A 22,457-nucleotide genomic window follows, 5' to 3' on the forward strand; every position below is an offset into this window, starting at 1 on the left:
AGTGAGGGGGCCCCAGTTGGGGCCTGGTTTACCTACTCTCTGAGGCCTTCACACCCCACAGTCTAATCCCAGGTCCCACGCCTGCCGCAGGACAGCTGGGTCATATCAGTGCATGTACATTTTTGTGCACGTTTCGCTTCCAAATGTGGTCGTCTCTCTTCATGTGTACATACAAGGCCCACAGGCATCAGGTGTGAGGGGGGTTCAGGTGCTGGGTGAGTCCAGAGAGGACACTCATACGCTCGGCTGCAGACAGCGTTTGTTGTTGCTCGGCCTGCTTCTATGGCGCACATGAGCATATGCATGGAGGCACACATACACAAAACAACACCTAAAAACATACTTCACACACACTTCACTCCTAAAGAGAGCCACTGGGGACGTAGGCTTAATCTTCACAGAGGAACAGCAGATTGCATTTGAAAAACTAAAGGACGGATGCTGGCTCGTGTTTGTGGACGATAACAATTCAGTCCGTCAACTCACATGCAACAGTTGTATTAATATGTAAAAACAAAGTATATATATGTAATAAATGTTTTTAGCTTCTAGGCTTTGACCTTGTCACTCCTCTAAGCATGCCTTTAAGACTGAACTCAAATGGACTGGGGAGTGACAATAAAGCCCTACCCTTCTTTGTGGGAAACAATCAGAGGCTACAGGTGGATGCAGGGGTGGAGCAACTTCAGATCATGAAGACAAGATGTGACTCAATATTTCCAACTGGGGCAAACAGCCATCACTTCCTTATTTTAATGTTCCCCTTAACTTATCGCTCGGTTCAGGGTCCTGGGGTCTCATTTATAAAACAGTGCCTAGGATCCATACTAAAAATGTTTGTACGTACATAAGCCAAAAAATATTCGATAATTTCTACAACCAGGCTTCCACCTCACCATCTGAGTCGCCAATTTCCTGTCTCCAAAATGTTCGTAAGCATGGCTCAAAGTTTCTCCCTTCAAGTCTGTTTTTATAGATCACAACTTGTGCATGGGAAGTGGCGTACGCCTCTTTCAGGCCCCGTTTTGTGCGTATGCAGCGTTTATAAAAGAGACCCCCGGAGACTGCATGTCATCTTTACAGGGCAAGCAGGGTTTAGGCTAGATTTTTTTTTTGTTTGATGGGCAATATCACCATTAATATTCCAGAATTTTGTGAACCGTGCCATCACCTAACTACACCAAGCACGCTAAGAGGAAGACCATGACCACCTTGGATGTGGCCTACGCTCTATAGAAGCAGGGACGCACTCTGTACGGCTTCGGTGGATAAAGTGATCCTTTGGTAATTAATGTCCAAAACTCTGGTCTGTAAAATATAAATTTACATCTAAACTGTCTTGGAAACACTTGTCATAGGTCACACAATACTAGGCTTTTTGATGTGCTCTTAATTTATTTGTCAACTTTCCCACTGGACATTTTTACCATTGATATTTTCAACTATACGTGATATCACCCAAACATAAATTTCTGAGGGTGTGTCCATTATTTTCTGTTTTCATTTCATCATTTTGTAGCTTCCTGATGTCCCGTATGTATTCAAATCCAAACATCCAAACTTAAGTCGAAGTGCATCTGTTTTAGCATCAAAATGCTGTTTTCTGAGGCCCTTCTTAAACAATTTTCTAATGTGACCTGACGTAAGTTTCTGCATGACGACATTACTCCATTTAAATCCCCTCACTCTCCGAATGTTCCTCTTTGTGACTGACCCGAGCCTTTGTTGAGAACTGTGTGTTGTCGATCTTCAAAATAAGATATATTCCTTTAACCCTGAACCAGCACAGGAGCAACACAGTGTACTTCTGCGGACGCCACCTTAGTTCGGAACCTTAAGTCCCACAAAAACACCAAGGGACAAACCACGCGAGGCAGCGGCAGACCAGCAGCTCCCGTGTTCTTTGGGTTATAATTACATTCTTTTTTTGCCAAATGAGTCTGGTAGTTTTGAGGAGAGCATAAATAACTGCTTCAGCTCCCTGTTGGAAAGGGTAAAGCGGTAAAAATATTATTTTAGGTGGTCCTTTCAGTTTTATTATTATTGTCAGCGCTCTAACCTACGTCACTGCTTTTCACCAACAGCTGAGTGAGTGTTTCCATTTGAAAAACCTGAAGAACACAGATGGAGTCGAGCTTTAACGGCTCAGAAAAATACTCCTAAACTTTGTTTTATCAACATAAAAATTAATGTTTTTTCCTGATTATACAAGAACTACTTATAAACATGATTTTGACATGTATCAGACGTCTGTGACAGAAAACTGAGCTTCTGTGTGGCGCATCAGACACCCCGGCTGTTTAATTCAATTCAGTGAAGTTTCACATGCTCTTTATCTAAGACTGGTGTTGACAGGACATTTTTAACGTAGCTCTATCCTTCCAAATCCCAAATAAATGTGTTTGGATTTCTGAGTTTTGTAACAGTTCCTTTACAAGAGGTCTAACAGGAAGTTTGAGCAACCCCAAACATAAGTATCGTCACTATGTAGGACGACAGACTATACAAATACTTGTCCATCTTTTTGGCAAACAAAGGATGTACCACTTCAAGCATCGTTGATGACATTAAATATAAAATATTTCCTTCCTAACAACGAGGTATGGTCATTTCTGTATTTTGCCATCTTCATTAAATGATCAAGCTCAGTTTGTTGCAAATAAAAGAGCTGTTACTTGAATTGTTTTCTATATATTAGGTTTTAAAAAGGTCAGAAGGAAAGAAAAATATTTTTTTTTATAAATACGGAGGAAGGAGTATAATGAGGGGGTAAATCCACTGTCAACAAATAAACGGGGTTAAATCGTTTTGTGTCAGAGGAGTCTGTAACATCACAGGCTTCTGCTTTTTAAATTACGAATAATATCTGTGCTGCCATCTCAGAGGGTACTTAGAGCTTCTTAGAGGATAAACCTCACGTGTAAGCCCCCTGGACTGAACTAAGCCTGACAAAATGTGTGAATAACATTAAGGGAAAAATCTGCTCTAAAATTACAGTTTGACATTTTCATATGTCTCACTTGGTCCACATCCAATGACAAGTGTTTTATATATCCAGGAACAGTATATCATAACGCCAAGAAAATCTAATATCCTCCTTTTCCTCAAAGGAACACGAGTGAGTGCTTTGAAACTGAAATCGCGCTCCGACTGTAAAAACCGTGATGTTGACTTACAGTTAGTTCGTAGCAGCTACCTGTGACGTTACTCTGCTTATGCACAGACACACCCAGCTGCAACGTATAGGTGTCTATTGGCGTGAGTGCGGGGATGCCCTCTATACAGTGAAAGTGATCTGAGTGGATTCCTCTGGCAGGGCTGCGTGCTCTGGTTGCCCACACAGAGGGCCGGAGTGCCACGGAAACGGCCCAGCACTGCATGGCCACTGACCGTGCCAACCAGGCCAGTCGCTGACACTCCTTGGATGTCACCCAGGAAAGGTACACTGAGCGAGAGAAAAAAGCTACGTGGCCATGGCAACTCTATTCATCAGAGTTTCTGGACAGCTTTCCAATGCACCGATACAGTGCGGCCGTTTACACGCTGGAGCATGAGCGCTTTGTTTGTGAGGTTTAACTTTGTTTTTAAGACAAACATATAAAATGAATAAAAGTATAATATTAGACATGTGTTATTCTGATAGATAAATCCCACACAAACAATGCAATTTCATAAACTTCTTTCCCCGTTAATCTCTTCCATATTTCTATTGCTCACCAGGGAGACAGGAAGAAAAAAAAAACAGTGTTGTTTTCATATCTTTTATGAAATTTATGCATCGGAGCTGCCAATAAGAATTCAAATGAGTCTGAAATTATAGACGAGAGAGTTGAGCGCTGACAGTTGACGGGTATAATGAGAATGTTACCATCCAAAATTATGCCTGTGAAATGGAGCTGGCCGTCCATATGAAAAGCAAACAGACGGAGAAAGTGAGTGAACGTGTCAGGTGATTTTTTTTTTCTCTTGAGCAGGAGCCCGGAGCTGGACCGAGCCCCGCCTTGGAGAGCGTCCTCAGAGGACGTATGAAGGAGGGAGACCTGAGCGAGGAAAGGTGAGCTATTAAATAAAAAAATGAGATTGAGATAAGTGAAGGTGTGCTGCTGAGGAAACTACAAATTAGAAACAAACAACACAAAATTCACTGAACCTAAAATCCTGGAATCACATAAAAGACTTAACTGCAGTCGACATTAAACCAGCAACAGTAAACAGTTATTATTATTGTCAAATCTTCCTAATCTGAGCGCAGAGCTGCGAATTTGGTGCTTAAAAGTGATGTGAGAAAAAAAAAACCTGAAACACAGTCTCCTTTATTCTCTCCAACAGCTTGTTCAAAGTGTAAATCCCTCTCTTCGTCTCTTTGTCCCTGTCTGAGCGGCGCATTTGCAGTTCAGCTGCTCAGAGGCTCGGCGAGTTTATTTATTTATTTATCCGTTTCCCATTAATTAGAACATTTGCGCTGACAAACACGGAAGTAGTCGCATTAGCGCCTAGTTTGCACCCGCCCTCCCCTGACTGTCGGCTCGCGGGATGCTGAAGTCGGCGCTGCGTTCAGAAGTGATGATAATGGGAGAGGAGACACCCAGGTGCACTTGTAGACACACAGAAACGCTTAAAAGCAAGCTGCCAGGATTTCTGAACTCAGTGACACTGATGTGTTTAAATACATCAGTTAATTAGGCAAGTTAGTCTGATTAAAAACTGCAAGTCTGGAGTGCCAGAACCTGCCTTTAGAGTGAGGAGAAATTAAAGCAGAAGTAAAGGATGGACAGATATGGAGTGCACCTGACAGTCAGTGGCTTTACTCCATACAGTGCCTCGCACTGGGAACAGGACCCCCACCCCTGCGACCCCATATATTCACTCTGTTATTTCAGGGAACAAAAGCAGGGGCTCTCGAGGCCATGGGTGGATCCGTGAAAGGAAGAAAGGAGTCCTGCTCCTGCTCCTGGCTGAATAGGGGCCTTTCACACTTAGAGGGGCCTGTTTACTCTCCCTCAATAATGGCTCTAATTTTCTGATCATTATTGAGTAATTCCATCCACCCCCCACACCCTGCGTTTAACGCTTTCTCCAATCACTCACGGCACCTCGCTCTTGTCTCCGAAGGGCCCCGAATGATGTACAAGACGTGTTCTTCATTTCCTCTAAAGCCATCAGCCCTTAATCCTGACTGCCATTTCCTGCTCTGCCTATAAAGACACCTGAAGACATTTAGCAAAAAAAGGCAAAAATATGCAAAGGCAGAAATGATATTCACATAAAAGAGAGAAGAGAGATCATTCAGAATTGTTAATTTGCCAGGTTTTTTCCACATGTGGAATCATTCTCTCCTCTGATTGGAGAGGAGCAGCGCTTTATCCTCCATTTTGTTTTGGACCTGAATCCACAGCAGCACCATCACACCGAGTAACAATATTCGCTCTGCTAAAAGCCGGTGGAAAATATTTTGGAGGAAGGAAAGAAAAAAAAAAGAATACATCTGGTAACACGATAGCCATTTTATTCAACGCCGACATCTCCATAAAATAAATTTGAATGTTGAAGCTCGTTTCTTTTTTTTTTTTTTGGCAACCCCGCTATGAGAAGGCATCCACAGGAGTGGTGGTAGGGGTGTAAGGGGACGCGCAGAGGGGAAGAAGTGTTAAGCGAAAAACAAGGATATGGGGGGAAAAATGTTAAAATGAGAGAGAAAGAAAAGGATCAGAAGGAGAGAAGTTGGCAGAGACTGTGTCGGTTTGAAAAGCTGGCACCTTCTAAACAGAGCTGCAGCTTTGGGTGCCAAATGCTGCCAACCAGCCCCACTAGCCTGAATATCTGCCCTCCCTCTCTCTTTGTTTTCAGCATGGCATTTTGCATCATCTTTATTCTACGCTTTTCTTTTTACTTTATATCAGCGCTCAATATCAGCTGAACAGCAGTGACTGACAGTCATTACCACTAAATGACAGAATAAATACGGCAAGGGGAGAAATTAAAAGGCAGATATTTATTCATCTATTCATTATTAGTCTTCATTTCAAGGATATTATTTGTTTTTTTGTTTTTTTAATGTAAGAGGATTTTGTTTGCGTATAATTGCTAATTTTTTGAATTTGAGACGGTTTTTGAATTTTGAAAAAAGAGACAAAATCCACACTGTGTGCTCGGCGGCGTCGCGGTGTTCCGGTCCCGTTTTCCGTATGGAAAGAGCTGTCCCAATTACAGGGCAGCCTCGCCGCGCTCTGCTCCACTGGACCGAGGGAACAAGGCGCGAGGCGGACCGATCAGAATCTGGCTGCTGGGAAGCAGCCCAGAAAAAGAGGCTCTCCTTTTCCCTTTCCTTTCTGCTCCTCTGCTGTCTTCACCTCTCCTCTCCTCTCCTCCTGCTCTTTGCCCCTCGGCTCAGGCGGCTCAGAAGCCAAGCCACCCCTCCTGCGCCGACGTACGTATGTTTTTAGGGGACAGACAGATTTCAGGCCTGGCGCCTGTACAGAGAAAGAGAGGACTGGTCATGCAAATTCACACACTGAGACGAGACACAGACCAAAAATAATACACAAAGAAACTAGAGGGGAAAATGTGCGCCTTATTTTTAAAAGGGAGAAAATCCATTCAGGGATACAGTTAAATAAATGCTCTCACTGCTCAACAGATAAAGAGCCTAATTATTTTATTGCACTTGTTTATTCTATTCATTACCACTGTTTTAATGCATATAATTAATTTAAAATAAATACATTTCTGTCTGTTAAATGTCAGCTACCATTTGCTTAGCGAGTAAAAAAAGTGAGCTGAGCTGCTAAATTGCTAAAGAGACACCATAACATTTATTTATTAACCTTAATTACACAAATAATTAAAAATCACTGTACAGTGAAATTAGGAAATAAAGCTAATCCATGTTGCCCACAATAGGCACTTTCTGCTACAAGGAATTTTTCTATTTGCAGAGCTAAGACCTGACCTTTGTTTCAAATTAGACTTAATTCAATCATATACTCAGTCTTTTGTGTATCTTTTCCAGTATTATTCACTAAACTGGATAATTACAGTGAATATGAAGCAGGTTGGCCTGGTACCAAGCCCGCCGAGCTGCTCAGCAGTCCGACCCGGAGAGTGGTGGAAAGTTGTGTGAGATCGGTTAAAGGAGGTCAGCGCAGCCGCTCGCGTCTTTTTCGCCGATTTATTTCAGAGCTCGATCATACTGGAATAATCTGTTTACCAGCGATTCCTTACACTCCGCACACTCCACTCTTCCTTTCTCTTTCCCTCCTTCTAAAAAACACACACACACACACACACACACACTCACACACAGCAAAAAGCAACTGGAAAAACTGGGGGCTCTGAAAACGGGCCAAGCCGGTGCTGTTGGAGGCCCCTACGCCGCCGTGCATATTAACACAGCACAGTGTCACTGACGCTGTCCCGTCAGGAGCTGGGGGGCTCGCCGAGGCTCAAACTTTATTGGGCACATTATTTCAAATGACAACAAAGCGTAAGAAAGTTTCCGTTGAAAGTGTCGGACCAGCAGTGTTTTTCACACCAGATGAATGTGGCTCCCTCGGCGCCGACGCTCTCTGTTTCTCCGTCGGCCCGGGTTACGGACCGCTGCCAAAACACTGGAGCACAATTCTGCTCTCCGTCCAGAAATCTCTGCTCCGCTCAGAGCGCTCAGCCAAGGAAAAGAAGAGGCTCTCTTTTAATCATTATGATTCTTTTCTGCAACTGACAACATAACCTGTCTGAGCGGGAGCACCGCTGCTGCACATATTCTGCTAACCACCACACACGTATACGTCTAGGTGTGTCCTGTTTGGTCTCTTCTTCATTATGTAACCACATCTGATAAGTTACCTCCCTTTGAAGCTCAGGATATTGGGCAGAGCAGATAAGATGTGTTTGATGGATTAGCGTGACGTGAAGGCGTTAAGTCTCTCAGTCTGCCTCCCTGTCGATTCCTCTCTTTGTTCGCCTCTATTAAAAGATATTCTCTTGGCCATTTGTAACGCCGGACAACGCACAGACGCACACTGATGGGTAAATGAACATCTTAGGTCCGCACCACAGCAGCACGGAGATACGGCGCAGTCTGGCACACACAAACTCACACACAGTTGGCTTTCGGACCTGGCCCAGGCACCTCTCTGGTCCGTCTGTCTCCTGCACAGAGAACAGATATGGAGGCTGCACTCTCAGAAACATCTTTTTATCATAACAGCTCGAGTAATGAAAGCTGTATGAGGCAGCTCCGGCTCCAAACATGACTAATGCTGGAACCGCGCGGCTTCGTCAGACTGACAAATATGGAACACGACGCTCGAAAAACATGACCTGATCTGGGGTCTCTAGGTGGAGGAAGGCCCACAGCGCCCAACTGGCGAGCCAGACTTTGGTTTCAACAGACGTGTGATCAAAGATGAGATCAGATCCCCCCTCTTTCTCTATCTCCCTCACTTCCTCCACATCCCTGAACCATTATTGTTATCATCATCAGATGCAGCGGAATCAGTGCAAAGAAAATGAACCACTTCTGGGGTCGACTCTCATCAGTGCGCCACAATTACACCCTGATCTGTCTGTGTGTGTGTGTGTGTGTGTGTGTGTGTGTGTGTGTGTGTGTGAGTGGCCAGGTATTTGTCAAAAGATAATTTTGGTAGAGGGACCTTTCTTTGCAGCTGCAGAGCAGAGAGCGCAGATCAGAGTACAGCGGCTGTGATCTGTCCCAGCTCTCAGCGCCCCGCCTGGAAGGGCCGAAGTCTATAATTGGACAAAAGCAGAGACACATACTGGACTGTAGGGAAGCAGAGACAGAGGAGGGGGTTAGTGCAGAGGGGAGGGGGTGTATCTCCTGTTCTGTCAATCACGCCGCTTGAAAGCAGAGCCCCCCCTGCAGCTGGCGACAGTGACATCAGTGGGACAAGAGAACTGAAACGCCGCGGCGGGGACAGGCGGGTGAGGCGGCTGCGGTCCAATCATCAGGCCTGGCAACTGATAGCTTCCGCAAGACACAGACACCCTGGAACGGAGAGCTAAGAATAAAACTGTACCGCTGCCACCCCAAAGGTTAGAATGGAGCCACTGTCTGTCTGTCTGTCCTTCTGTAAACTCTGGTTAACCCCACACAGCCTCCTGGAAAACAGCTCCGGCTTAAACAAGTGGATGTTTTCTATCGCAGATATTTCCTAACCTTGCCTCTGTTCGTGCAAGGTGTTGCACAGACGGCCTGTGAGGCTGCTGTGGAAAAGCTGAGCAGGATCAGAACAAGAAACCGTCCCACAGCAGCGTGCTCCGTCAGCACACAGCACATGGGCTTTTTTAGCAAACAGGAAAGACAAAAAATAGCTTCATTTATGATGGAGCCTTTTCCAGTGTTGCTTATGGTCAATTAAGGGCATGTTGTGCTCCTGACTGGAAAACAGATTTATATACCAACGCTCATATACGCACAAAAATAAATATGATGGGCAGCCGCACACAAATCAGTCAGATGAAGGCTGCAGCAGTGTTCGTATGGGGGTGAGTGGCTGCCGGATTCTGGCACGCAGTAAAAAAGAGGCTTTCCTCCGAGGGGCACCAGGCTGCGCTGGGAGCTAATCTGAGCCGCGGTTCGCCACGGCGCATTGTGGAACAGGAAGAGGCGCTCACGGAGGCCCCGCAAACTCAAGCAGAGTTACACACTGGGCTGAAAGGAGCCTGGCATGGGGTGCTCTGTCACAGAGGAACGTTGCACCGCCCTGCCAAGGAGAAGAATTAAGGTCCTGTAACTGTATGCCAGTCTGTGGTAAGAGAAGCCTTTACTGGAGAGATAGAGACAGGATAACAGCGCAGGGAGGAGGAAGGAGGCTGTTTGCACCTGACACTACCTGCAAGAACACCTGAATCATGGAGACAAACAACTGGGCTGCAACTGTGAAGCTTCACAAAGAAAAGGAGGAAAATATATTCATTATAACATGATATCAAAATACAGCTAAAAATGTGGTCACAGCACGTCTGAAGAAAGGCTGCTTTGTGTGAGAGAAAATTAAATATCACAATATTTTACTGCAGCGATCCTGAAGGGTTGACTATTGGTGCTTTCACAGAACATTTACACGACGAGCTTTTGATAAATAATCCCCAGTAATGTTAATATAATGACTAAGTGTTTAGAGGCAGATAACAGAGCAGCTAGAACAGTCTGGCAAGTTCAAAAAATTACATCACTTTACTGCAGTGCAGCCTTTAAAACCAGGAAAAGACGACACATATCCAAAATCTAGGACGATATCAAGTCTCAAATCATGATATCGATATATCAATACATAACCCAGCTCTAATTTTAAGCATTTGTAAACCGTAAATCGTAAATATGATTAATTACACTAATAAGTCCCATAAAGTAAACAGCCAATTTCAAGTATCTACAAATACGAGTGCTCTGATTCACCCTCAATGGTGTTTCATTTTCCAATTTCATTTCTCAGTTTCTGTATGTTTAAACAGAAACACACGACATCTGCACAGCTCACAAACTTCATGCTGATAATTTAAAAATGCAGTGAATAGCAGCTCTGTTCTTCCAGCACAAGAATTAATACAGAATTCTAATTACTTAAAATGACTGTAAGAAAATATAATCTTGTTTTATAACAGCAGTTTCTTTTGTCAATAAATCAATGAAAACATTTATTTATATGTGTTAATTTTGCATTTTGGTTTTGCTACTTTGTAAGACAAGAGAATCACCCTGGATCAAATTGAGAATAAAATAAAATTAAAAATCAACATCATGCTTGTCCCCACTGAGCTCCACAGATTCTCACAGGCTCTTACATTCGGCAGTGTCAAATTGCCCTTGGAGAATACACGCAGGTTTGTGTACACATGACACTGAAATATTTTCGCCGCCTCTATTTTTAACTTTATGGTCACAGCAGGACACACATGTGCTCAATATGGAAAAATAAAACATCTCATAAACAAACACAGGCAGAGCCACGCGGCCATAAACCGAAAACTCTCAACCTGTGTGTGTGTGTGTGTGTGTGTGTGGTACAATCAGAAAACAATGATCAGGGCAGCCTGGGTGAGTTGTGTTAGAGGGGGGAGCTCCTGTGTGTGTCCACTCATGAGTGTGTGTGTGTGTGTTTATGTGTGCAGAGTGGCGTAAGGCTGAGGCGGCTGAGGCTGCGGACCGGCTGACTCTCGCTGCCTCCTAAACTACCTGGGACCGGGCCAGCTGTCACTGTACTCTCCAGACCACCACACACACACACACACAAGCACACACACACCACACTGCTACTGATACACACCAATCTCACAATAACATACACATGGATTACAGACACATGACAAACTGCCTCACACACACACACCCACACGTATGCACATGCATGCTCACACAGATAAACAGGTTTGCAGATGCTTTTGTTTACCGATGGCACCGGAAAACATGCACATTTGGATTTAGACAAATTTGCACACAAATACTTGAACAAATGTACCGAGGCAAACATATCTCTAGGTAAACACAGGTTTTAAGCCTGACTGTCAAATTCTCAGGATCTCTTTAAACCAGATAGAAACGTCTACGTGAGAGACTTTTTTTAAAAGATGATCCTGCGCAGACTGTCCCTTTAAATGTCAACTTAGCTCCGTCCTGACGGGGTTTATCAAAGCCTGGCTCAGCCCGGTGCACAGCGAGGGGCAGGGTCTCACACACTGACCTGTGTGTGTGTGTGTGTGTGTGTGTGTGTGTGTGTGTGTGGTGTACAGTGATACACACGTACCTGGTGTGTGGACGAAGTAGGCCAGGTAGAGGTCCAGCTCCTTGACCGTCACTCCGATGTGGTGCGGCTGGACACACAGGCCGTGGTTGGAGCACTGGGGCGACTTGACCAGCCGCTCGCCGTCCGTGCTCTCCAGGGGGCTGCCCTTGAACAGGATGACCATCACCAGGTCCAGCCGCCACACCTTGTCGGCCTGGCGGAGGCAGTCGATGCGGCGGATCTTGCCCTTCTGGTCGGGGTTGGACAGCACGCAGCAGGGGGGCTTCTTCCCCGTGATGGTGAGCACAAAGTCCTCGCGGAACTCGGGCCGGATGTCCTTGCGGAGCTTGGCCAGCAGGCGCGAGGCCCACTTCTGCTTGATCTCCGGCTTCTCTCCCAGCAGCTCGTCCTTCACCGCGCGCTCCTCATCCTTGGTCATCCTCTTTTCGTGCTTCTTGAAGTACTTGCGCTTACGGGCCTGCAGGTTGAACCAGGTGTAGGAGAAGGCACGGACATGGGGGAGGAGGGCCTCAATGAAGGGATGAAATTCATCCTGATGAGAAAGAGAGACGTGTGGCGTTAGGAGGCTGGAAAAAAGGCTTTTAGTTTGAAAGAGAGCATGCATATCTCCAAAATAAAACTGTGAAAACATTTAGATGATTTTAAATGAAAAAAAAGAGGAAATATTGTAAAAGTAAAAATGTGACAAATGTAAGAAAATGCAGTATTAAAATGTTATTGTTTGCAAAATCTAATTCATTATAATTACATGTTAATTTAAAATTAGTTTACTAAAACATCTAAATTCAAAAAAAGCAATGTAAAATAAAATCTAAAATGTCTTAACATTACATCATTATTAGCAGCCAGATAAACTATAAATAAATATGCAGCAATAAACAAGAAAATTAATCTTAACTGCAAAATGCAAAGTCTCCTTTTTCATCAATAAACACCAAAACATTGAAGACAACAAAGACAAAATGAATTCTAATCCAAAAGACAGCTGAGCCAAGTTGCGCTCCCAGTTTCCTGCCGTAAAGAGAAAAGTTATTCTGCTGTACCATAATACCTTCACTACATATCTCTGGGCAACAAAGCCCAGATCTCGCCACAGCGTTCCTGTGCCAGGGTTGCCACACACCGGTCGCTCACCACCGCCAAGCTTTGCCGCCACAAGACCACTGTTGAAATGTGCAGCTAAAAGATCAGCCATACCATTTCCTATCTCTGCGACCATGCAAAGGGAGCTCCAACCAGACTCACATTTCCACAACAAACTGAAAGCAGACAGAAATCACCACAGAAAACCACACTGCTAGAGGAAGACAGACGGCCTGGTAGTTACCATTTTGCACTCTCATCATAAATTTGGCACAGCGTTTAAAGTGAAAAAAAAAAAAAAAAAAATCTCCTGCACCAGTTTTTTTTTTCCTCCCGCGCTCCCCAATGTAAAGCGAGCGCTGGTTTGGCAGGGTGTGGAGAATTAGGAGATGAAAAAAAACTTGGGGGGTGGGGGGGAAGGTTGTAAAAAAAAAAAATAATAATTAGCAGAATATGCTGCTCACTAAAAACAGCGGGCCAAAGTTTAAAAGCAAAAACCCCAAGATTTTTAGGAAGGAGAAAATTCACTGCAGCAGGACGGCGGCCAGCAGCTCATTACACTAACGCCAAAAATGACAGATAAAAACTTGTAGCAACAAAAATTGTCAAGTAAAAATAGAAATGTTGACAGTATTACACTGTGTTTAGAGACAAAAAAAATAAAAAAAAAACTTCAACAACGGGAGAGATGCACTTAAAATAAACAGTCCTTTGTGCTTTCCAAAAAAAAAATAAAAAAAAATGAACCTTGAAAAAAAAAAAAAAAAATCCTTGGCAAAGTGTAAGTGTCTGTTCTGATCCCTGGGCCCGGCGCAAGACTCACACACACACTCACACACACACACACACACGCTCACACACACTCTCACACACAGATGGGGGGGCCAGGGAGAGCAGAGCACAGAATAGGGAAAAAAAAATAGAGAGCCGAATCAATGTTGGACGAGCGCATACGACCGCTGGCAAAGCCGAGTGCTGCTTCTTTTTTCCCCTTTTCTCTCCAACTCTCTCTCTTTCTCTTTCTGTTTCGCGCTCGCCGTCTCTCGTCCTCTCCGCGTTCTTTCCCTAACCATTGCTTGAGCCTTTGCCAACACGAGTAGGGCCCACCTATTTGGCAACAAGATGCCTGTAGCCCAGCCAATGCGTTAGCTTCAAGAGCTGAAAGGGAGGGAAAAGAGAAAGAGGAGAGGGTGGGGAGGGGGGTGTAGTGGCGAGGAGAGAGGGAGAGAGGAAGAGAGCGCACAGCAGCGGTGAGAGAGAGAGAGAGAGAGAGAGAGAGCAGGTGGGAGTGTAAGAGAGCGCGCAGCCTCGTCCGACGTTGCACAATTTGCCAAATCGACAAGTTCCACTCTGACACGGAGGCAAAGTTCAAGGGAGCAAGTCTTCTCCTGCACCAATCCCCGCAGCCCTCAGCCTGCCTCCATCTTTACTATGGCCGCCATCGCCCGCCTCGCCTCCCTCATACACCCCCCGTTTAAACCCCCCGCCCTCCTCTGTCTCCCTCTACCCCTCTCTCCGCTTGCATAATGCCACCTTGGCAGAGGATGGCAGGGAGAGGACACACAGCTTCAGAATCCCTCCAGACCCCACCACCGGCAGCTGCTCGTGGGTTTACCACAGCAAACAAAGAGGGAGAAACAAACCCGGGCAGCCACACTCCTCCGACTGCACACACACAAATCAATGACGAGATGATTTAGAGGCAGAAACGGTTACAGAATTTCAGAGGCAGGAGCAAATTCGCCTCAGCTGTATTGAACAGCACTGCGAGCAGCAGATAAACGGTCAGCCCGAGCGTTCACCAACCAACCAGCCACCGAATCCCCCCCAAACCCAAATTTGCTCTGCGCCTTCCTCCTGAACTCCCGGGAGGATTTTGGCGTTCGGTGTGTGAGCGGCGACGGCTGCCATGTTGCCTCATCGTGACAGCATGTCATTCAGGGTTGCACCTGCTCTGTAGACAGTCTGAAGGCAGGAGTGCTGCTGAATCACAGACTGGGACTGAGGCTCCAAACAAAAAGAGGAAATCTGAGTTCAGGAGCTCTGACAACGTTAGCGAGGACTTTGTCCACTCACAACGGTCAACAACAACCACAGACGTGTGTACAGCCGACACGATTAGACAAACAACAGAAAATTAGCCTGCAACTATCCTGATTGACCAATTGTTCCTACAGCTGCAACGATTCATCGATTAGTTGCAGGGTTGGAATTCATATCTTTGTCCACCTGCCACCGCGGCTGCTGGACTCCAAAATCTACCAGCCATTCAATACGTTGGTTTCTGGCTGGCGAGTGAAACAAATCCAGCAGCCACTCGCACATTTCACCAGCTTTTGGCTGATCACTGGTGCTAATTTCCAACCCTGGTTACCTGTCAACTATTACATTTATCGCCAACTAATCTGATCATCGATTATATGGTTCGAGGAATTTTTTAACAACAAAAAAAGCTTCTTAAATGGGAATATTTTCTGGTTTGTTTCCTCCTCTGCGAGACTAAACTCAATACCTTTTGGTTGTGGACAAAACAAGAACACCAGGGAACACTGATCGACATTTTTCACCACTCTCTAAACCAAATAACGAATCAATTAATTGAGAATTAACAGTGAAAATAACGTTCAGCTGCAGCTCTGATCATCTGTTGTTCTGTATGCAGAAATAACAAACTGGTTTCCATCTTCTCCATAATGAGAATTTGATGCTTTGCTTTGCCACAAGTGATACGAAACTGAATATCTACTGATGGTCACACAAAACGCAATCAAAAGATGTCACCTTGGAAAATCATGACGGGCATTTTTCACAGCTGTTTGACAATTTATAGCCAAAATGATCAACCGAGAAAATAATCAACAGATTAACTGACAATGACAATAATCGTGAGTTGCACCCCCGACTGTTACAGTCCTCTTTTTAAGCAAAAATACCACATATGATACGAAACTGAATATCTGCTGAGTTCTGGACCGAACACACAAAACAAGCAAGTCAAACACGTCACTGTTGACTCTGGAAAATCACAACAGGCATCTCTCACAGCTGTTTGATATTTTACAGACAAAATCATAAATACAGAAAATAAACAACAGACTAATCGACAGTGACAATAATCATCAGTTGCAGACCTGAGTGTTACAGTTGTTTTAAAAACAAAAACACCAAACTGGTTTCCATCTTTTCAACAATGAGGATCTGAAGCTTCCTTTTGCCACATATGATACAAAGCTGAGTATCTACTGAGTTCTGGATGAATGGTCGTCAAAACGAGCAATTCAAAGACGTCACAATGGACTCTGGAAAATCATAACAGGCATTTCTCACAGCTGTTTGATATTTATGGACAAAATGATCAATCGACAGATTAACTGACAATGAAAATAATCATTAGTCATTTTTAAAGCAGAAATACTGAAATGGTTTCCTGATTCCTGCTTCACAGTGAGGAATGATGCCACGTACGAGACAAGACTGAATATCTAGCGAGTTTTGGACCGATAGTCACACAAAACAAGCAAATAAAATGTCACATTGGATTCTGAAAAATCAAAATAGGCATTTTTTACAGCTCTTTTTTAGCCACGTGTGATACGAAGCTGAGTTTTGGACTGATGGTCAAATAAAATGGCAATTTAAAGACGTCACACTGGACTCTGGAAAATCATAAAAGGCATTTTATAGACCAAATGATCAATTGAGAAAATAACTGACAGATCAATCAACACTAGAAATAATCATTAGTCATTTTTTAAAGCAAAAATACCAAAAATAGTTTCCTGATTGCAGCCTCACAAGGAGGAATTGATGCCACGTACGACACCAAACCGTATATCTGTTAAGATTTGGACTGATGGTCAGTCAAAATCACAATTCAAAGACTTCACACTGGACTCTGGAAAATCATTATGGGCTTTTTTTTTTTTACAGCTGTGGCATTTTATAGACAATCAAGAAAATAGCTGACAGATTATTCCCCAATAAAAATAATCATTAGTCATTTTTTAAAGCAGAAACACCAAAATAGTTCAAAATAGTTTCCTGATTCCAGCTTCACAGTGAGGAATTGATGCCACGCACGATACAAAACTGAATATCAATTGAGTTTCAGACCGATGGTCACACAAAATACGCATGTCAAATGTCACTCTGGACTCTCGAAAATCATAATGAGCATTTTTCACAGCTGCCTGGTATTTTACAGCCAAAATGATCAATCGAGAAAATAACTGACAGATTAATTAACAATAAAAAAAGCAGAAATACCAAAATAGTTTCCTGATTGCAGCCTCACAGTGAGAAACTGAAGCCACGTGTGATACAGAGCTGGATATCTGTTAAGTTTTGGACTGATGGTTGAACAAAATGATAATTCAAAGACGTCACAATGGAGTCTATAATACGCCTGTAACCACTGCCCAAGCAAACCGATCAATCGAGGCAGTAATCAACAGATTAATCAATAATGAAAATGAGTGTTAGCTGTGTTCACACACCATTTTAACCCGTATATTTCTCTCCTTTTTCCAAAGAAAATGACGAGTCATGTTGCCCCGAAAAAGCCAGAGGTAAATTAAATTCTGATTTAAGCAAAGCAACACTGCATTATGCAAGACACACACACGCGCACACACACACACAGAGTAATAAACCATCTCGGCCTCTGCTCTCGTTTCCAGACAGCTCACTACATTTCAGCTTCATCTTCCAGCCATGAAACACTGACTCTCACTCATCATCTGTGAAGGACAACACACACCTCCACACTCATCCCTGCTCGCTGTGTGTGTGTGTGTGTGTGTGTGTGTGTGTGTGTGTGTCATTGACCAGGGTTAGATAAAGCAACAAAAGCAAGCCAGTGCATTCACAAATCTCATTGTTTCTCTGTGTGTGTGAGAGAGAGAGTTAAATATATATTTCTGCTCCCGTCACCACCTGCAGTGCAACAAAAATCAGGAAACTTAACTGGCACTTGAATGTGATTCCTGTGTGTCTGCTTTTCAGTAGAAATTAAGTCTTTCTGGGTGACCCTGCCAAAATGCAAATAAACCACCATTCACATGTCACCGGAATTTGACTACAAGGGGGTTTAAGTCATTTTCCTTAGCTATGCTGTTTGCCTTCCACGGAGCTGAAAAAGGAAATAAATCCAGGAATAACTGTTGTGCAGATTCTCTCAAACTGCCAAAATCTGGGGGGAGAAAAATCAGTCAAAGTCTCCGTGGGTGAGCTCAGACATGTCTGCACTATCTGCTGCGCCACACTGACGTTAGGCCTCAATATCAGGTATTTAAATGTGCGCTTATTTACGGTTTATCGACATTTAAAGTGTTTCTCGGTTAATCTGCTTACCTGGAAATTAAATTAAGGCCAACCCCGCTCTGGCCTTTAGCTTTAATTCGGGTTTAATATTATCAATTAGCAGTTGGAGCTAACGGTGTTCACTTCCTGGTATTTTTACACAGCGGCGGGAAAACATCAGAGCGCGTGCAGGTGCAAGCGCAAGCGGAGTTTCCGGTGTTGCGTCATTTCACCTCAAAAGTCCCGTTAAATAAATAAATAATTAATTAAATAAATAAATAATGCGCAGTGATCAAACTGCATTATATCCTTTACATTTTGGGACACATTACAGGCCTGAAAATAAAAATTAAAAATAAATAAAAATAATTTTATTTTTTAAACTTTCCCTCCGCGAGCTCATCTAACAGATCGATATTCACACAATTTAATCCCCAGCGACATTTCCTCCGCCTATTTCCCTCAAATATCATCCACTCTGTTAATATGACGGAAACACAGCCAAAATTTAAAAATTAAAAATAAAAACGCACCATCACTTCTTCTCCCCCCCCCTCTCTCTCTCTCTCTCTCTCTCTCTCTCTTCTCAGAGGGCACTTGAAATATGAACACTTAAAAAAGAGTGAAGACATCATCGATGAATTACACCAGGAGTACATTGAAATAAAAAAAAATGGGGCAGAAAAATAAATAAATAATAAAAAACGGGCTGGCATTCCCGCAAGCAACACATTTGTGAAACACCGTCACTAAAACCCGACGTCAATGAGCCTCATAACACGTGGATTTATGTCCTGAAAATGTGTGTGAGGAGTGAGTGAATGTGAGGCCTTGAATGACCCGGATCACTGCTGAACATATGAAATATGATGCAGGTTAAAGTCTGAATCGTTTTGTCTTATTGTGTAATTTATTTTTATTTCTTAAAGAAAAAAACAAGTGTGCCTGTTTAAAAAAATACACCGACATTAACTGAAATATTAAAATGATATTCTGATAATTATGAATATTTAAATCCCCGGAAAACCGCTTTATCATCGCAAAAAAGCGTCGCTTTCAATTTCACAATTTGCTGCATTAAGCCCTCAGCTGAATTTAAACAGTCTATGACGAGACAAAAGAAATGATTTTGAAGTCCTTTATTTTTCGATTCTCTGCACGTCTGACCGAGACTGTGGAGTTGGCTGCCAACTTCAGATTAACTCTTTCAGCGAGGAGAGAAAAGGCTCTTTACTCTGAGAAAAAAAAAGAGTTTGATTCATTAATGCGGCTGCAAAACCCTCTGCATTCACACAGAGGAGGCTCCAGCCTTTAAAATAGTTCATATCTTTTTGTTTTTCATTTTGCATTAATAGCCTTAAAATGAGTATTTCATTGCTTGCTGTTATTTAACTCCTCCATTATTTGCATGCTATTGCTTTTAAAAAATCTGATCCAGAAACAATATAATTTAATTCAGGTCTAATAATGTTATATTTTTCTATTTTTTAGCCACTTCAGTGTGGAACACTGCAGATCTATGTGAGTATCATTTATCAGAAAATACTTGTCTGTATTTTGCTTGAAACGACTGCAACAGTGCAAATAAAATCCTAAATATTAAGACCATAATAAGCCAGTCATCAGGAGGCCGTCCTGCTCGCTCACAGAGTACAACTCTCCACATAAATGCACATAAAATGGAGGCAAATAAAATGCATGCAATTAAAACTGTGGAGCAGTTGGAAGCATCTGTTTAGTTTTTATTCCGGCAACCTCGTCTGACTTTCGAAGAAACAGTGGAGGTGAAAGTGAGCTTTGCTCTAAAGTCCAAATCCTAAAGCCAAATAATCAAAACTCTGGCACAGCGAGACGTATTATTTTTTGTTATGATAAATCCTTGGCTTCAACGTTTTGTTTTCCGACCAACACTGAAATGTTTCATCTAAATAATTTCAACCCCTCTGAATGCCCAGAGTTTTCTACATCACATGTAAAATATCTTTAACTGAGGAAAACTTCCACAAATTCCTTTCTCATTCTGACCCACGACGCCCAGCAGTAGGCCTCTCCGCCCTGCTTTGTCCTGCTTTGTCCTGCTCCATCCTGCGGTACCTGACCTCGCCGAGGCCACGCTGCATCTCATTAGACCAATTAAACCATCGTCTGCGTGACCCGAGGGCCTCACAGCCGCCTGGCCCTTCATTAGCACCGCTCTGTGCTGGCGGGGCTCGGCTGTGTCCTCTCCTGCCCAGCTGAGTGTCCCTGACCCCGGACGGAGCCTGACACCAGCTCCCTCTGACCCCGGCCAGAGCAGACAGGGAGGTGGCGGGGTTAGGAGGGACGGAGAGGAGATTCAATCATTCGCTTAAGAGTGCAAAGATGCTTCAGGAGACGTTTAATGAGTGAAATCTTATTTGGATTCATCCAGGTGTGGATGTTTGACTCAAAACTGGCCTCATATTGGTTTAAAACTTAAGTTTGGACCTTATGAAACAGCCGTTTGGGGGCTTTATGTATCAGAGGACGGCAGGTGTGTTCTCTGGTTTCATCCAAAACTAACCAAAGTGTTTCCTGATGCTACAGAGAGCATGTCTTCTTTGGCTCGCTGTGGTTTTATTCTCTAATCAGAACAAGCTTCAGTGCCTGCTGCATGACCCTGCATTGTTATCACACACAGTAATCATCCCTGTTAATCATTAGAAACAGGCAGAGGAGGGGGGCACAGGATTACATTTTAAAGACAGGGGAAAAAGTACATCACAACACGCCACACTCTGTCACTGTGGGGAGCAAGTGATGCGTAAAGCTCCGCGGAGCTCGGCGCCTCGCGTTGGTTGCACTTCTCCGAGTTTACAAACCAGCACGTTACTATGTGTGAAAAATCTGCAAGCAATTTGCGGTGGCTGCGTGCTAACGTGCCCAGGGTGGGCCGCGTGGGGGGGTGAGGGGGACCAGCTGAGGAAGAGGCACGCACGGCACATTCCAGTCCCACAAAGGGGCTCCGCTGCCTGGCTGCACAGCAAAACCAACTGGGCCCTTCCGACCTCTGGCTCTGGAGCTCCTGGTTTATCCTCCTGCAACTACACACCAATACATCTTTTGGGAAATGGAGGTTTCATCAATCTGGATTACTCCTGCACTTCAAATTCAAACAGGCATGAATTCACGCGAGGAACACTGCGGGTTTGTTCTATAAAAGCAAAGCAGATCATTCGAGGCTATTTTGTTTTTGTGATAGAAATGTAATAAAACAATATCTGTTCCTGCTCGAGGAGGAATAATGCATGTCGAGACGTGCAGATCTTCTTGGATGCAGATGACAGTATTGATGAGCGGGGTGGGGGAGGGGCGGAGGAACGCGCTGGCATGTGGTGATCATGCTGCTTATAGACATGCATCATGATACTGCTGATGTCACGCTGGTGCATCACCTCTGAAATCAATGCTCACCCTTGTCATGCCTTGTGACACGCATTACCTGTTTGTGCACACATGCATGCACAAACACTCAACCCCGACATCTAGAAAGAATGTGCAGTTGGATGAAGGAACCGCCCTGCGTCTCACTACTGCACGTGAGCGGCTGGCCATGCCCGGGCAGGCCGACTCAGCACCACAACCGCCATGACTGAGTGTTTTCTCACTGTGCCAGCCAACAGACTACTGCTGCTCACACTGCTGCCAGTGCAGACTGGTGATACTACTGACTGGACCAAGATGTTGAGTCCTTTTTTTGTTGTCTTTCTCTTTAAATATAACCAGTTAAACCAAAAAATACACCAGGCGATTTCCACAATTTCAATCAGCCAAGATCCAAACAATGAGGCTGCCAAAGTGGCTGGTAGAGGAGACGAACTTACAAACCACAGCCAGCTTTTAGCAGCATTTGGCTGGTGGCAGGTGTTAATTTTCTACCCTGGTAAAAACCCGCTCTGTAATCGGTAAACACGACGCGCCTGGCCTGCAACAAAGAAATGCATTTAGCAGATTCATTCTCTTTGATCCTGCATTCCTATTCTGGTTTGACGGAAGGTGATTTATTTTTGATGAGCATGTCAGAAACATTTTATGATGCTAGAAGTGAGATATCATATCATTAGAACAGTATATACGCAGCTGGAGCCTGGTAGCCTTCACTGTATCCCACATTATCTTTGATCTGAGACGTGGCTGACACACATCACAGAGAATTACAAGCACGTTGATTCATCAATAGGCTCAAAGCAGAGGGATGTTACACCATAACCCCTCTAATGAAAAGATCCTTTTGCATTTGGAATTAGAATTTCAACACGGCGTGAAATGAAAAGGATCTCCAGGTTCATGTGT

The 22,457-nt window shown here is 43.9% G+C and overlaps 1 protein-coding gene across 17 annotated transcripts in view; it reads right to left on the reverse strand.

The window, feature by feature from the left end:
• The window catches only part of nfixb (nuclear factor I/Xb), a 221,532-nt gene that overhangs the window by 136,568 nt on the left and 62,507 nt on the right, over nucleotides 1-22,457 (reverse strand). For 7 of the 17 annotated variants that reach the window (XM_049561072.1, XM_049561064.1, XM_049561066.1 and 4 more), the window contains one exon: nucleotides 11,763-12,294. In XM_049561072.1, the coding sequence (XP_049417029.1) occupies nucleotides 11,763-12,294 (532 nt within the window). Of the gene's footprint in view, nucleotides 1-11,762; nucleotides 12,295-12,813; nucleotides 13,000-13,089; nucleotides 13,979-22,457 lie in introns of those variants that run through there. The other 10 variants (XM_049561063.1, XM_049561070.1, XM_049561073.1 and 7 more) reach the window with 9 other exon arrangements.

The sequence above is a fragment of the Epinephelus fuscoguttatus genome, linkage group LG19, assembly GCF_011397635.1.
Source record: "Epinephelus fuscoguttatus linkage group LG19, E.fuscoguttatus.final_Chr_v1".
Lineage (NCBI taxonomy): Eukaryota > Metazoa > Chordata > Actinopteri > Perciformes > Serranidae > Epinephelus > Epinephelus fuscoguttatus.